General features: G+C 38.2%; 1 protein-coding gene across 1 annotated transcript in view; it reads left to right on the top strand.

Annotated features, from left to right (window-relative positions):
- Positions 1 to 13,680, top strand: part of LOC107559853 (plexin-B1-like) — a 29,784-nt gene extending 16,104 nt beyond the window's left edge. Inside the window, exons 13-32 of the mRNA XM_016243864.1 lie at positions 240 to 419; positions 1,505 to 1,730; positions 1,838 to 2,080; positions 2,419 to 2,595; positions 2,686 to 2,834; positions 3,832 to 3,932; positions 4,021 to 4,238; positions 4,559 to 4,737; positions 4,906 to 4,972; positions 6,100 to 6,246; positions 6,508 to 6,673; positions 6,883 to 6,986; positions 7,088 to 7,172; positions 8,883 to 9,055; positions 9,131 to 9,291; positions 10,604 to 10,751; positions 10,853 to 10,917; positions 11,007 to 11,082; positions 13,482 to 13,556; positions 13,648 to 13,680. Coding sequence (XP_016099350.1) covers positions 240 to 419; positions 1,505 to 1,730; positions 1,838 to 2,080; positions 2,419 to 2,595; positions 2,686 to 2,834; positions 3,832 to 3,932; positions 4,021 to 4,238; positions 4,559 to 4,737; positions 4,906 to 4,972; positions 6,100 to 6,246; positions 6,508 to 6,673; positions 6,883 to 6,986; positions 7,088 to 7,172; positions 8,883 to 9,055; positions 9,131 to 9,291; positions 10,604 to 10,751; positions 10,853 to 10,917; positions 11,007 to 11,082; positions 13,482 to 13,556; positions 13,648 to 13,680 — 2,773 coding nt within the window. The remainder of the gene's footprint in view (positions 1 to 239; positions 420 to 1,504; positions 1,731 to 1,837; positions 2,081 to 2,418; positions 2,596 to 2,685; positions 2,835 to 3,831; positions 3,933 to 4,020; positions 4,239 to 4,558; positions 4,738 to 4,905; positions 4,973 to 6,099; positions 6,247 to 6,507; positions 6,674 to 6,882; positions 6,987 to 7,087; positions 7,173 to 8,882; positions 9,056 to 9,130; positions 9,292 to 10,603; positions 10,752 to 10,852; positions 10,918 to 11,006; positions 11,083 to 13,481; positions 13,557 to 13,647) is intronic.
- Positions 13,681 to 13,908: the final 228 nt, after the last annotated feature.

The raw sequence follows: 13,908 nt of genomic DNA, 5'->3' as shown, positions 1-13,908 counted from the left end.
TCTCATCATGTTGTCATCTCTGCAACTCATATCGTGTCAGCTGATTATGTTATACATAATGAATCATCCTTCTGTTAATGTTCGAAGTCTTTGTAGATCTGAAACAATGAGCTGTGTTCTAAATACATCAATTCATAAATCTAATATACTCCATACATTACTCAAGATTTATTGTCATTTGTGACTATTCACATTTGGCAACACTGAGTTCAGAGTTTTAGTAGTCTGTGTCTTAACAGCTCTCCCAAGCAGTACAACAACGAACATGTTGAGTGTGTGACTGGAGGGAGTAACCGAACCGGAGAGAGCGGCGTTACAGTGCGCTTTGGTAGAGCTGAGCGCCGTCTACAGGAAGTCCTCTATCAATACACCCCAGACCCCAATGTAACCCATGCTGCTCCCTCCAAAAGCTTCATCAGGTGAGAAACTTGACATGTATTCTAAAGAACTTAAGTATAGTTTGATTTTATTTGTTGTTTATTTTTTACAGAATTACAGTAAGTATTAAGACTTGTTTTTTACTGTTTATTTTTTTATTAGTAAATTAAATATTTTGCCAATGGAGTGAGAATAATATTTTCTCTGAAAACAAGTCTTAGACAAATCAATAAAGTTATCTTGTTTTAAAGGCTTTATTTTATTTTTTTATTTTATTTGCAAAACTGCTTGTCCTATGTCATGGAAATACTGTAGCCTATTTAATTTAATTTATATTAAAAAACTTCCTCGAGTAAGTAACATTATATTTTTACAACTTATTTCTTTTAAACATTTTTCCAATGGAGTGAAAATCCATAAAGTTGTATTATTTTAACTAAGGATTTTTGTTTATTTTATATGTCTTATTTTATCTTACAAAACTGCAAAAGGTACCGAGACTTGTTATACATAGAGAATATATGTTAATGCTTATTTTTCATTAGCTAATTAAAGAAGGACATTTAGGGAGATGTGTGCTTCAAATAATAAAAAACATTTTGCCAATGTGTTTTTTTGTTTGTTTTTTAACAAGTCTTATTCAATTAAATTAAGTAAATTAATCTTGTTTTAATTATTTTATTTTATTTTTAAAAATGAGTAAGAATAAGAAATGAAGATTTAGGACTAATGTATGTAGAATATTTGCCGTAGATGTGAGCAGTCATATATGTGTCAGTGTATTTATCTGTCTGATTTCAGAAATTTGTCTATAAATTGTGATTTTGTATGAGTATGTTAACATGGTATGCTTTATGCAATCTTTTTTATTTCAAAAGTTCAAGAAAAAATATGAATATGATTTCTTATATTACAAACTCTTTATTGTGTCTTTACATTACTCTTTACAGAAGGGTTGTAGATAATATAATTTATGTTATATATTTGACACATGCGCAGTTGCACCAATTAGCAAATGAATGCTTTGCAATATTTTTTTCCATGATCTGTGATTTGGAAATAAAAAATGAGTTATTAGTCCAGCATATGTAATAACCATCTCATGAATCATGTGTGTTTGTCTAAGCGGGGGCCGTATCATTCGAGTGTCTGGCCAGCATCTGGACGTGGTACAGGAGCCTCGCATCCACGTGACCCTGACCCCTCTGGAGCCGCACTCACAGAAGAGGAAGAGGAGGAGGAGGAAGAGCAGTGTGGATTACAGTCTCCTCAGAAGAGCTCGGCGGATCGTCCCAGAGCCCAACTGTCCTGAAGATAGTCTCTGTGTCGTCAAACAGGTAGAGTTCACACAAGTGAGTCTGTGCTTGTGCTTTCTCTCAAACTAACTGTCCAATATTCACATGTCAGTTATTATAACACAGTTTTTCACCTGGTTTCCTCATGTCCTGTTCCTGATCAGGTGGAGGAGCGGTGCACAGTGAACAGCTCAACTCTGATCCTGTGTCCCACTCCGGAGGTGGGGCCCGAGGCCCTGCGTGCTGCTGTCAGTGTGCATTTCCTCCTGGATAACCTGCACTTTGAGTTTGAGGCGGTCAGCGGCAGCCCCTTCAGTTATGAGCCCAATCCTGTTCTTCATAGCCTCAATCAACACGACTCCAGCAAACCCTTCAGACACAAACCCGGCAGCATCATCTCTGTGGAGGTCAGGCCCTTCTCACCCGTGTATTAGTGCACAGAAGATTGTTGTTTTCTTATTTAAAAAACATATTGTAACTCTATAATTCAAATCCCCAAAACTAATAATGTAGTTGTTTAAAGCTAAAGTTAAATTGAATAAAATTACAAATTAAATTACAATTCATTATTATATTATATATATTTTAAATGTAATAAAAATAAATTATGCAATAAAAAAGATTGCATTGTGCTATGAAAACATACTGTAACTCTAGTTTGGGATCTCTTCTCCTCTGTGTGTTAATACACAATAGATTCTTTTGTTATTTACACACTTGAATGGCCCATGAATTTGGATTCTAGGGGGAAAATCTGGACTTGGCCATGTCTAAGGACGAGGTGGTTGCTCTGATTGGTGATGGAGAGTGTGCTGTGAAGACTTTAACCAGAAACCACCTGTACTGTGAGCCGCCGACACAGCAGCCATCAGTGGCAGCGCTGAAGAAACGAGAGGCCGCCGACACGCTCCCAGAGTTCACTGTACGCCAACTTGTATCTGAACTTTTATTCATTTTGTGGAGTGTCCCATGATACGATATGGAAATCAGTTTTTTGTGTATGTTTGTGTAGGTGAGGATGGGGAATCTGAACTTTTCTCTGGGACGGTTGCAGTATGATTCTCAGGGCCCAGCTGCGTTCCCTCTGGAGGCCCAGGTGGGAGTCGGGGTGGGAGCCTCCATCGTGGCTCTTATTGTGCTGGTTATCGTACTCATATACAGGTATTCCTATACAGATTATCCAGTTTATCACTGATTATAGACATGCATTGGGATCAAAAAGTCTGAGAAAGCTAGTGAAAGTAGCACATTTTTTTTAATTTTATTATCTTTATTTTTATATATATATATTATTTATTGAAATCAAGATTATTTCAATGTGTTATGAAAACAGTGGTCAGAACTTAAAACATATATATTATATTATATTTATTATATTATAACCTACCTATAATACCTACCTCAATTTCTTTCTTTACAATAAAGTTTTGATATATGTAATTAATTATAATTAAGACTATTTAAATTAATAGTTGATTTAATATAATAATAATACAATTATCCTCCACAAGTTCATAATCTGATTATCATATTCTGAAGCATATATCTAACAAATATGTAAGATTTAAAGTATATTTGGACCCCACTGTACAGTACATATGTTTATGCTTGGCATGCTTTCTTCTCAAAAGTTACAATAAATCAGATGACTAGGATGTGCAGTTGAGAATAAACAGACATTACCAGACTTAGCAGTGTGTAGTTTTTTTTATATTTGTGACCCTGGATCACAAAAGCAGTCTTAAGTCGCTGGGGTATATTTGTAGCAATAGCCAAAAAATACAGTGTATGGGTCAAAATTATTGATTTTTATTTTATGCCAAAAATCATTAGGACATTAAGTAAAGATCATGTTCCATGAAGATATTTAGTAAATGTCCTACTGTAAATATATCAAAACGTCATTTTTAATTAGTAATATGCATTGCTAAGAACTTGGACAACTTTAAAGGCGATTTTCTCAATATTTTGAGAAACCTCAGATTCCAGACTTTTAAATAGTTGCATCTCGGCCAGATATTGTCCTATCCTAGCAAACTATACATCAATGGAAAGCGTATTTATTCAGCTTTCAGATGGTGTATAAATCTCAATTTTTAAAAAAAAATGACCCTTATGACTGGTGTTGTGTGTTTGTGTACGTGTGCGTGTTTAATAGGAGGAAAAGCAAGCAAGCACTGAGAGACTATAAGAAAGTCCAGATCCAACTGGAGAATTTGGAGACGAGTGTCCGAGACCGCTGTAAAAAGGAGTTCACAGGTCAGAAGCTCCCACATGAACATCAGCCAGACTCTGCCGACATGCTTGAAATGCCTTATAATAAACTTTGTGTGTGTACTATGCGCAGATCTGATGACTGAGATGATGGATGTGTCCAGTGATCTCATGGGCTCTGGGATTCCAGTCCTGGATTATCGTAAATACTCCGAGAGGATTTTCTTCCCTGGTCACCGTGATTCTCCTCTGAGACGGGACCTTGACGTTCCCTCCTGTCGCCGGGCCACAGTGGAGCAAGGCCTGGTTCAGCTCTCTAACCTGCTAAACAGCAAACTGTTCCTCACCAAGGTGGGCTTTCCTTAAACCTCTGAGAAAGAATTATTCAAACAACCAAACTGGATTATATAGACCAGGGATCCTCAAATCTGGCCCACGAGATCCACTTTCCTGCAGAGTTTAGCTCTAACCCTAATCAAACACACCTGAGCATGCTAATCAATGTCTTCAGGATCATTAGAAAATCACAGGTAGCTGAGTTTGATCAGGGTTGGAGCTAAACTCTGCAGCGCATTGGACCTCCAGGGTAAGATTTGAGGAACCCTGATATAGACCATTAAGGCTTTAAGATTGGTGTCTTCATTTCATATACATCATATACTTCTCTACAGTTCATCCACACTCTGGAAGCCCAGCGGACCTTCTCTCCACGGGACAGGGCGTATGTGGCCTCCCTCCTCACGGTGGCACTGCACGGCAAGCTGGAGTATTTCACCGACATCCTAAAGACTCTGCTTAGTCACCTGGTGGAGCAGTACACCACTAAAAACCCCAAACTCATGCTGCGCAGGTCAGTAGTGATGAGTCTCTCAGATTTTAAATAATATCATTGAAGCCATGTTACTGTACACTGAAATCATAGAATTCCTGTTAAATCGCATAAATGAACAGGATGTGGATCTGTCGACTGATAATTGTGGCAGTATGATTCTCAGTGGAAATCTCTCGTCTGTTGCAGGACCGAGTCTGTGGTGGAGAAGCTGTTGACTAACTGGATGTCTATATGTCTTTACACCTTCCTCAGGGTGAGTGATGCTTGTGTTTGGCTCACAATGACTCAGTAAGAGATACAAAGAACTGGATGAGCGAGAAGTTAAAATAGGGGAAAACGTGCCAGTAATTGTATTTAAATATGTAACTAGTCCATAGAAAAAGTCACTTGGATTGCAGATTAACCCTATAAAGCCTGCTGTATCATGATCTAAGGGTTCTAAATGATCAGCATAATCAAAACTTTGCTGTCTATATGCCTTCGAACATGCTTTCTGTCGTCTGTTTGATATTTGATGCTTTTTAGTGAGTAAAAAACCTTTTAGTATAATTGTAGAAATGTCCCCTTCAGGTGATGCTGCACATGTCTTTTTGCTGTGAAATATTTACTGATTTTATACAGTAAATGTAAGAATAACTTTTATATTGTTAGTAGTATTGAAAGATGAACACTTACTGGATTGAATCAACATAGGTTTACTTAATTATCTATATATAATTTTTTTGAAAAATCATGTTAAATATTATAAATCAGGCTTTTGAAGTGCATTTATTTGTTCATCTCTCAATCATCATTGTATTGCATTGCATTATATGTTTTGCCCCCATAATCAAAACAGAGCTTTGATTTAAAAAAAAAAAGCATTTAAATATAATCTTATTATTGTGATATATAGAGTAACAATTGATGTTTATATGCATTTTAAGTTGTCTGCTAAACAGTTATAAAGATTTCATTTACTTACATTATAGGCTATCAGAATTTCATCTTTTTACCATATAAATATCAGTTCTGCACCAACTGCACCTTGCATATTTTTGTTCAGTTTGGTCACGAATGAGCTTCATATTCTTCTGTATCATTCTATAAAAGCCTTATGTATCAAATATTATACTCAACAAAAAAACACATGTGCAAACTTTTTTTATATATATATTTTGTCTGAAGGTTCAATAAACGGTTTCATTAAAAAATAAATATATGGATTTTTCTGACTATTATTTCATATATCAGGGTTAAGCATGCATAAGCATAACTCAAATTAATATTTCATATTTCAGATCCATGTGTTTATTTATAGGATTTATTTATGTATCTGTTTATATTATATATTATACATTTTTATTTTATTTATTTATATATCCATGTATTCATGTATAGGATACAGCAGGTGAGGCGTTCTATATGCTGTTCAGAGCCATAAAGCACCAGGTAGATAAAGGCCCAGTGGACGCTGTTACAGGCAAAGCCAAATACACACTCAACGACAACCGACTGCTGCGGGAAGACGTGGAGTACCGCACACTGGTGAGACACACACGCTCTCTGCATTACGATTCTGATGCAGAAATGAATATTATACTATGTGTTGTGCATTATTTAGACTTTTACGAGAAAGGTTGATATTTTACTGTTTCTTTGTTTGTTTTTAATCTGATAACTCATTCACACATGACGTATAACATGGCAGAGTCCTGAAAAAATATAGAAAGTTTTTCATAAGTAATAAAATGTGAAACTTTAAAGCAAAAAAACTGCTTTTCAACCTCTTTCCATGTTGCCCCATAGACTCTGAATGTTCTGGTCAGCAGCGGAGGTGCTGGTGAGTCTCAGACGGTCCCCACTAAAGTGCTGGATTGTGACACCATCACACAGGTGAAGGAAAAGATTGTGGAGCACACATTGAAGGGCACGTCATACTCCCAGAGACCCTCCGCTGACTCTGTGCATCTAGGTAAGAGCCTGACACTAGCTGATACAATGTTTAAAAACCAAGCCGATCATTTAAAGAAATGTATATTTACTGTGTATTTATTACTTGAAATACATAAAGATTAAATAATAATATTAATAAAATAAAAATTATTTTAAAAAATGTATGTAATACTGTTTAATTGAATATTTAATGATAAATGTAAGTTCTTGTAATCTTGTGTTTTATAGAGTGGAGGGCGGGAATGGCTGGTCATTTGATTTTGTCGGATCAGGACTTGACATCAGTGGTTCAGGGGTCCTGGAAACGCCTCAACACCTTACAACACTACAAGGTCTCTCAAGTTGTTCTTCAGTCTAATGACTTTATTTTGTGGAGTGAAATTTCACATGCTGAGTCATTGTTGATTTGTAAGTGTTTCCTATATCTCTGCAGGTCCCAGATGGAGCCACAGTAACACTGGTGTCACGACAATCCAAGCAAATTCACCACGACAGCCATGACTACATACCAGGAGAGAGTAAGTTTGCTTGTTTTTCAGCATGACATGGTGTTTTTTTCATTTTTTTCAGGAGAACTAAAAACATCAAAATTTACCAAATCAATGCAGAATTCAGTTGATATGCAGACTTGCATATACTGACAGTTTTACAACAGCTTTAAAATTCTTCTAATCGGAATACAGAGTTGAACTATCTCAGTTCTTAGTTTTAAAATATTAGTTTTACTAACTTAAGTTTTTCTTTTTATTGAAGTGTTAAATAATTATTTATTAGTTATGAATAGTATTATCTTTTCATTTATGTCCATGAAGTTCCAAATAAAAACAGAAAAAATATCAAAGTTACATTTCATTTTTAAAATTTTAAATTCACTGTATTATTCAAAAGTAGATATTACATATTATGTTTATTTAATAAACACTACCGTTCAAAAGTTTGGGGTCAGTAAAAATAAATTAATACTTGTATTTAGCAAGGATGCATTAAATAGATTTATAATGTTAAAAAAAATTTAACTTTCTGTTCATCAAAGAATCCTGAAAGTCATATGGTTTCTGTAAATATATTAAGCAATTGTTTTCAGCATTGATAATAATAAGAAATGTTTCTTGAGCAGCAAATCAGCATATTAGAATGATTTCTGGAGGATCATGTGACACTGAAGACTGGAGTAATGATGCTGAAAATTCAGCTTTGCATCACAGGAATAAATTACATTTTAAGATATATGTAAGGAATAATTGACGATGGGCCGTTGAATTATTAGAAAAATAATGCACACTCGGGTGTGCATTATTTTTCTAATAATTCAACGGCCCGGAGTCAATTATTCCGCATATACTACGGTTACCACACCTCGAGACATTGATCAGATGGTATATTTAAAGGGATTCGTCCGGTTATTGTACTTAAATCGCTATTGTGAGTAGGATTATTTCTTCCGCATCTAATCCAACGCCTCTTTTGCTAGTTCCTAAACGACATTTTAAAGCTGGTAATGGAGGCTTGAGCCGTTGATAGCATTCTAATGCAGTTATTAATGAAGTTATTAGAAAAAGAGCGAGAGAGACAGAGACACACAGAGAAAGAGAAAGAAAGAGAGCTTGTGTGAATTAGGCTACATCTGTGCGTCCCTCAACAGTGTTCTGCAGCAGCATCTCTAAATAGCGCTGTTATTACCTCTCTAGTGAGAAATGTCATGTGTAGCCTTTAAGTTGCTACACTAAACAGGCTAACTGATCAAATCGTCAGGGCAGCGCTGACAACATCTTTTTATGCAAACTGCGTGATCGTAGTGTGCGTGTGCGAGCATGTGTGATTGCAGTAATTCCTGTGTGCTGTATAGGTACTGTATGCTAATCTCCATTATTACAGTTAACTATGCGAAGTAATATGGAACTGTTGCGGTCAAGAGAGCTGCCTGGAACTACGTTCGCCGTGCGTTTCCCTGAAAATAATTGCACACCTCAGAACATTCGTCAGCCAATCAGATTCAAGCATTCCACGGCCCCGTAGTATAATACAACAGATTGTTAAATTCTAATAATATTTCACAAAATTTTTTGATCAAATAAATGCAACCTTGGTGAGCATAAGAGGCTTCTTTCAAAAATAAAAATCTTTTGAACAGTAGCGTATAATCCAGAATAATGAAAAGAAAACCGTTTGATCATACCGCTGTTACAGATTTTCTCATATTTTCATATATTCTTTCTTTCCTCTCTCAGAGACCCCGATGTTGGAGGATGGAGACGAAGGAGGAGTGAAGCAGTGGCACCTGGTGAAGGCCGGTGAGGAGGCGGAGCTACCTAAACACAGACGGGGCAGTCTGAGAGACAAAGAGCGTGAGAGAGCCAAGGCCATCCCAGAGATCTACCTCACACGCCTGCTGTCTGTGAAGGTACCACACACACACTCCACTGTCACACTTCACTTTAAATAGGGCCAGATGAATCACCTGTACTGTGTGTTTTAGGGTACACTGCAGAAGTTCGTAGACGATCTGTTCACTGTGATTCTGAGCACCAGTCAGCCGGTTCCTCTGGCTGTCAAATATTTCTTTGATCTGTTGGATGACCAGGCTGCACAGCACAACATTACAGACCCAGAGACAATCCACATATGGAAAACAAACAGGTTGGTAAATAATTATTTTAAGGATAAGCCAAGAATTATAGGTAATTTGGTCACAACTTGTATTTTGACTTTGTTTTGCAGTTGATAGCATTCTAATGCAGTTATTAATGAAGTTATTAGAAAGAGAGCGAGAGAGACAGAGACACACAGAGAAAGAGAAAGAGAAAGAAAGAGAGAGAGAGCTTGTGTGAATTAGGCTACATCTGTGCGTCCCTCAACAGTGTTCTGCAGCAGCATCTCTAAATAGCGCTGTTATTACCTCTCTAGTGAGAAATGTCATGTGTAGCCTTTAAGTTGCTACACTAAACAGGCTAACTGATCAAATCGTCAGGGCAGCGCTGACAACATCTTTTTATGCAAACTGCGTGATCGTAGTGTGCGTGTGCGAGCATGTGTGATTGCAGTAATTCCTGTGTGCTGTATAGGTACTGTATGCTAATCTCCATTATTACAGTTAACTATGCGAAGTAATATGGAACTGTTGCGGTCAAGAGAGCTGCCTGGAACTACGTTCGCCGTGCGTTTCCCTGAAAATAATTGCACACATTCACACAGAACATTCGTCAGCCAATCAGATTCAAGCATTCCACGGCCCCGTAGTATAATACAACAGATTGTTAAATTCTAATAATATTTCACAAAATTTTTTGATCAAATAAATGCAACCTTGGTGAGCATAAGAGGCTTCTTTCAAAAATAAAAATCTTTTGAACAGTAGCGTATAATCCAGAATAATGAAAAGAAAACCGTTTGATCATACCGCTGTTACAGATTTTCTCATATTTTCATATATTCTTTCTTTCCTCTCTCAGAGACCCCGATGTTGGAGGATGGAGACGAAGGAGGAGTGAAGCAGTGGCACCTGGTGAAGGCCGGTGAGGAGGCGGAGCTACCTAAACACAGACGGGGCAGTCTGAGAGACAAAGAGCGTGAGAGAGCCAAGGCCATCCCAGAGATCTACCTCACACGCCTGCTGTCTGTGAAGGTACCACACACACACTCCACTGTCACACTTCACTTTAAATAGGGCCAGATGAATCACCTGTACTGTGTGTTTTAGGGTACACTGCAGAAGTTCGTAGACGATCTGTTCACTGTGATTCTGAGCACCAGTCAGCCGGTTCCTCTGGCTGTCAAATATTTCTTTGATCTGTTGGATGACCAGGCTGCACAGCACAACATTACAGACCCAGAGACAATCCACATATGGAAAACAAACAGGTTGGTAAATAACTCTTTTTTTTTTTTTTTAAGATGAGCCAAGTATTATGGGTAATTCGGTCACAATTTATATTTTGACTTTGATTTGTAGCTTGCCACTGAGATTCTGGATTAATATCTTGAAGAACCCTCAGTTCATCTTCGATGTTCAGGCCTCTGACAATGTAGATGCAGTGCTGTCAGTCATTGCTCAGACCTTCATGGATTCCTGCACTATCGCCGACCACAAACTGGGCAGGGTAAGCCAATCAAAATGAAGCTGGAGGAGATGGATTGTGGGAAGACGCCAGATTTAAAGACCAGCCGCTAATGACTTTGGTTCTCTGTGTTGTACATACAGGATTCCCCAATCAACAAGCTCCTGTACGCTCGAGACATCCCACGCTACAAACAAATGGTGGAGAGGTGAGTTCAGTTAGCTCATATTAATGCAGTTTAATGCTTAATGTGGAATGACATGTACTCACCATGCTTTGTTGATTGTATTTCATCAGATATTATTCAGATATAAGACAGACCATCCCTGTTAGTGACCAAGAGATGAACTCTTCTCTAGCTGAACTCTCTAGGGTGAGTTATGGGACATTTACCTACACTGTGATGCTCAGGTTACCATATTTACAAATTTGATGATGACGAACAGCCTGGGTTAAAGAAACTTAAAGAGAACATTCTGAAAAGCCATCAGAGGATTTAGGGTGTTTTCTGTATTGTGGCGGTAGGCAAAAGTATCAAAACCAGACCCACAAGAGAGGCTGGTTCTTCTGTCTCTGCACACTTGCACAAAACCGATTGGTCCAGATGGGAGGAAAGTGGCAAGCAACACTTACTCGGTTACATGTGGGTGCAAATTTCCCACGAATAAAGGGCCCTCACCTGATTCATTAGATGTGATTGTTTTGACTGGCCTTCAAAGATGATTCTTGTTAGAAAGCTCTTTGTACAAAGCAAACTGCAAAGCCCGGGACACACCAAGATGACGGACAGCAGTCAGGCAATGTCAGTTGTTGTTGTTTTTTTTATTTGAGCATCGGCCTTTTTAGTTTTTTTTTCTGTAAATTCTGCACTGTTGGCTCTAGTTGGACACTGTCGGCTGTTTTCGTCCGATTCTGCATGTCAAATCTGTGGCGGAGCTCGTTGGCGAGAAAGAGGACTCCAATTGGCTGTTAGCGAATGAGTGCACAAGAAAAAAACAGAACTGACGAAAGCAAACCAATGACAGAGTAAAGAGGGAAGGCACAGACACTTGTTGTCAATCTATCCGTTTCTTTCTTTTTTTATCCACAAGAGGAAGACCAAGCCAACTTAGCAGACATGATGGAAAAAAGCTACACAAATCCATCAGTAATGAGCACAGCTGGTGTAAACAATGGTAAAAGCAAGCACTGCTTGCTTTGTGTATCCCATAGACTGTATAAAAGCATGGACGTAGTGTCTGTGACGTCACCCGTAGGTTTCTGAAGAGCGTTTTTGAAGCTCAAAGTTAGCGGAGCCGGCCGTCGCCATCTTGGCAGTGCGTCACCTCGCGTCACTCCTGGATAATCGAAAAAATGGGCAAAGAGGCGGGATGTGGGTGGAGCTGGTTGCTGAAACCACGTCCACCTAGCTCGACGGTGGTGACAGCAGCAGCAATCCACCTGTCACTCAAGTGGCCACGCCCTTAATTATGCAGAACTTTAAGGCTTAATATAATTTAAACGGATGAGTTATAAAAAAATTCACCCCCCTCACAGTTATCATGAACAGCAAAATTAGCTATATAGACCAAAACAACTTTTTGTACCAGGCTGTAAACATATTTTTTTCTGCTGTAAAGTTGGGCATTTTAACATGGGGAGTCTATGGGACTGACTCCCTTTTGGAGCGGCCAGTCGATGAATTGCAGTTTTAGTCACTTCCGTGTTGGTTTCACGAGAGAGACCGGAAGGTTGCCACTTGGTCTATCCACAGTTCTAGCTCTCCCGGTTTCCCTGATTGAATGCCGAATACAGACTACTGCCACCTGCTGGTATGGGAAAGTTATGTTCTCTCACACAAGCGCAGGGTGTACGCGCTAGCTGGCCATCGGCTGTAGTCTGTCTGATGTGGTCTAGTGTACGTTTTTTGCCCCGACACAGGTGATGTGAGGTGATGCCACAGTAGGCTTTCCTCAGCGCTTGTTCTTTGGAGTCGGTTTGGTGTGTCCCTATCCTCACAGTCGCTGTGTGGAACTCACAATGTCTTGGTATGAAAGTACAAATCTGAGAATAAATTGCAAAGACTGAGTAAAAATTTTAAAGTTTGAGTAAAAGTCACAACCGCTGTACGCCTTAAGGAAGGCTTGAATACACTACATGACTTTTAGCCAGATTTTTACCCCATTTACAGTCTGGACAAGTTGATGCTTGTTGCCGAAAGTGAGAGCCAGTCTGCAGATTCGAGTTGACAGAGTTTACGTAGTGTATGAGGGTCACATACTCCGATTTTATAGCTTCAGATTCTGATTCCATCCATTCAGAGGATATGAGACATATAGTTTGATATTTTGAGCCAATGTTGTTATCTTTTGTCACACATCTCCTAGCAACAAGGCACATTTTTCTGCATGAGTTCGTGTTCAGAACAGTTTGAAAGTCTGGTAGTGTGTAAATGATCCTCAGTCATTTAGTGTATGACGCCCAGTTTTTCCTCAGTAACTATTTACAAAGCCGGCAAGCGTGTAATGCCTAGTGTTTTCAAATCTGTTCTGATTTTAAAGGTCGTGTTTGGGAATTATGGGAATTTTAGTGTGATCCATACACATAAACTACAGCAAAATCAGTCAAACCCTAATTAATGCCATATATATGAGGCTACGATATATTTATTTTATGTGAATCATCCCCCCACAGTGTGAGACAACAAATTTGTTATGCCAATATTAAATGCATTTTTTAATTATTATAAATTCATTATAATAATATTTATCCTCTGTTATGCTTCCATTGCAGAACTACTCTAATGAAGTTAATCATCTAGTGGCATTGCATGAGTTGTACAAGTATATCAACAAATACTATGATCAGGTGAGAACTTTTATATATTCTATATATTTCTCCTTAAGGAAGGCTTGAATACACTACATGACTTTTAGCCAGATTTTTACCCCATTTACAGTCTGGACAAGTTGATGCTTGTTGCCGAAAGTGAGAGCCAGTCTGCAGATTCGAGTTGACAGAGTTTACGTAGTGTATGAGGGTCACATACTCCGATTTTATAGCTTCAGATTCTGATTCCATCCATTCAGAGGATATGAGACATATAGTTTGATATTTTGAGCCAATGTTGTTATCTTTTGTCACACGTCTCCTAGCAACAAGGCACATTTTTCTGCATGAGTTCGTGTTCAGAACAGTTTGAAAGTCTGGTAGTGTGTAA

The sequence above is a fragment of the Sinocyclocheilus grahami genome, unplaced genomic scaffold, assembly GCF_001515645.1.
Source record: "Sinocyclocheilus grahami isolate Dianchi unplaced genomic scaffold, SAMN03320097.WGS_v1.1 scaffold703.1, whole genome shotgun sequence".
Lineage (NCBI taxonomy): Eukaryota > Metazoa > Chordata > Actinopteri > Cypriniformes > Cyprinidae > Sinocyclocheilus > Sinocyclocheilus grahami.
This window is presented reverse-complemented; position numbering and strand designations above follow the sequence as displayed.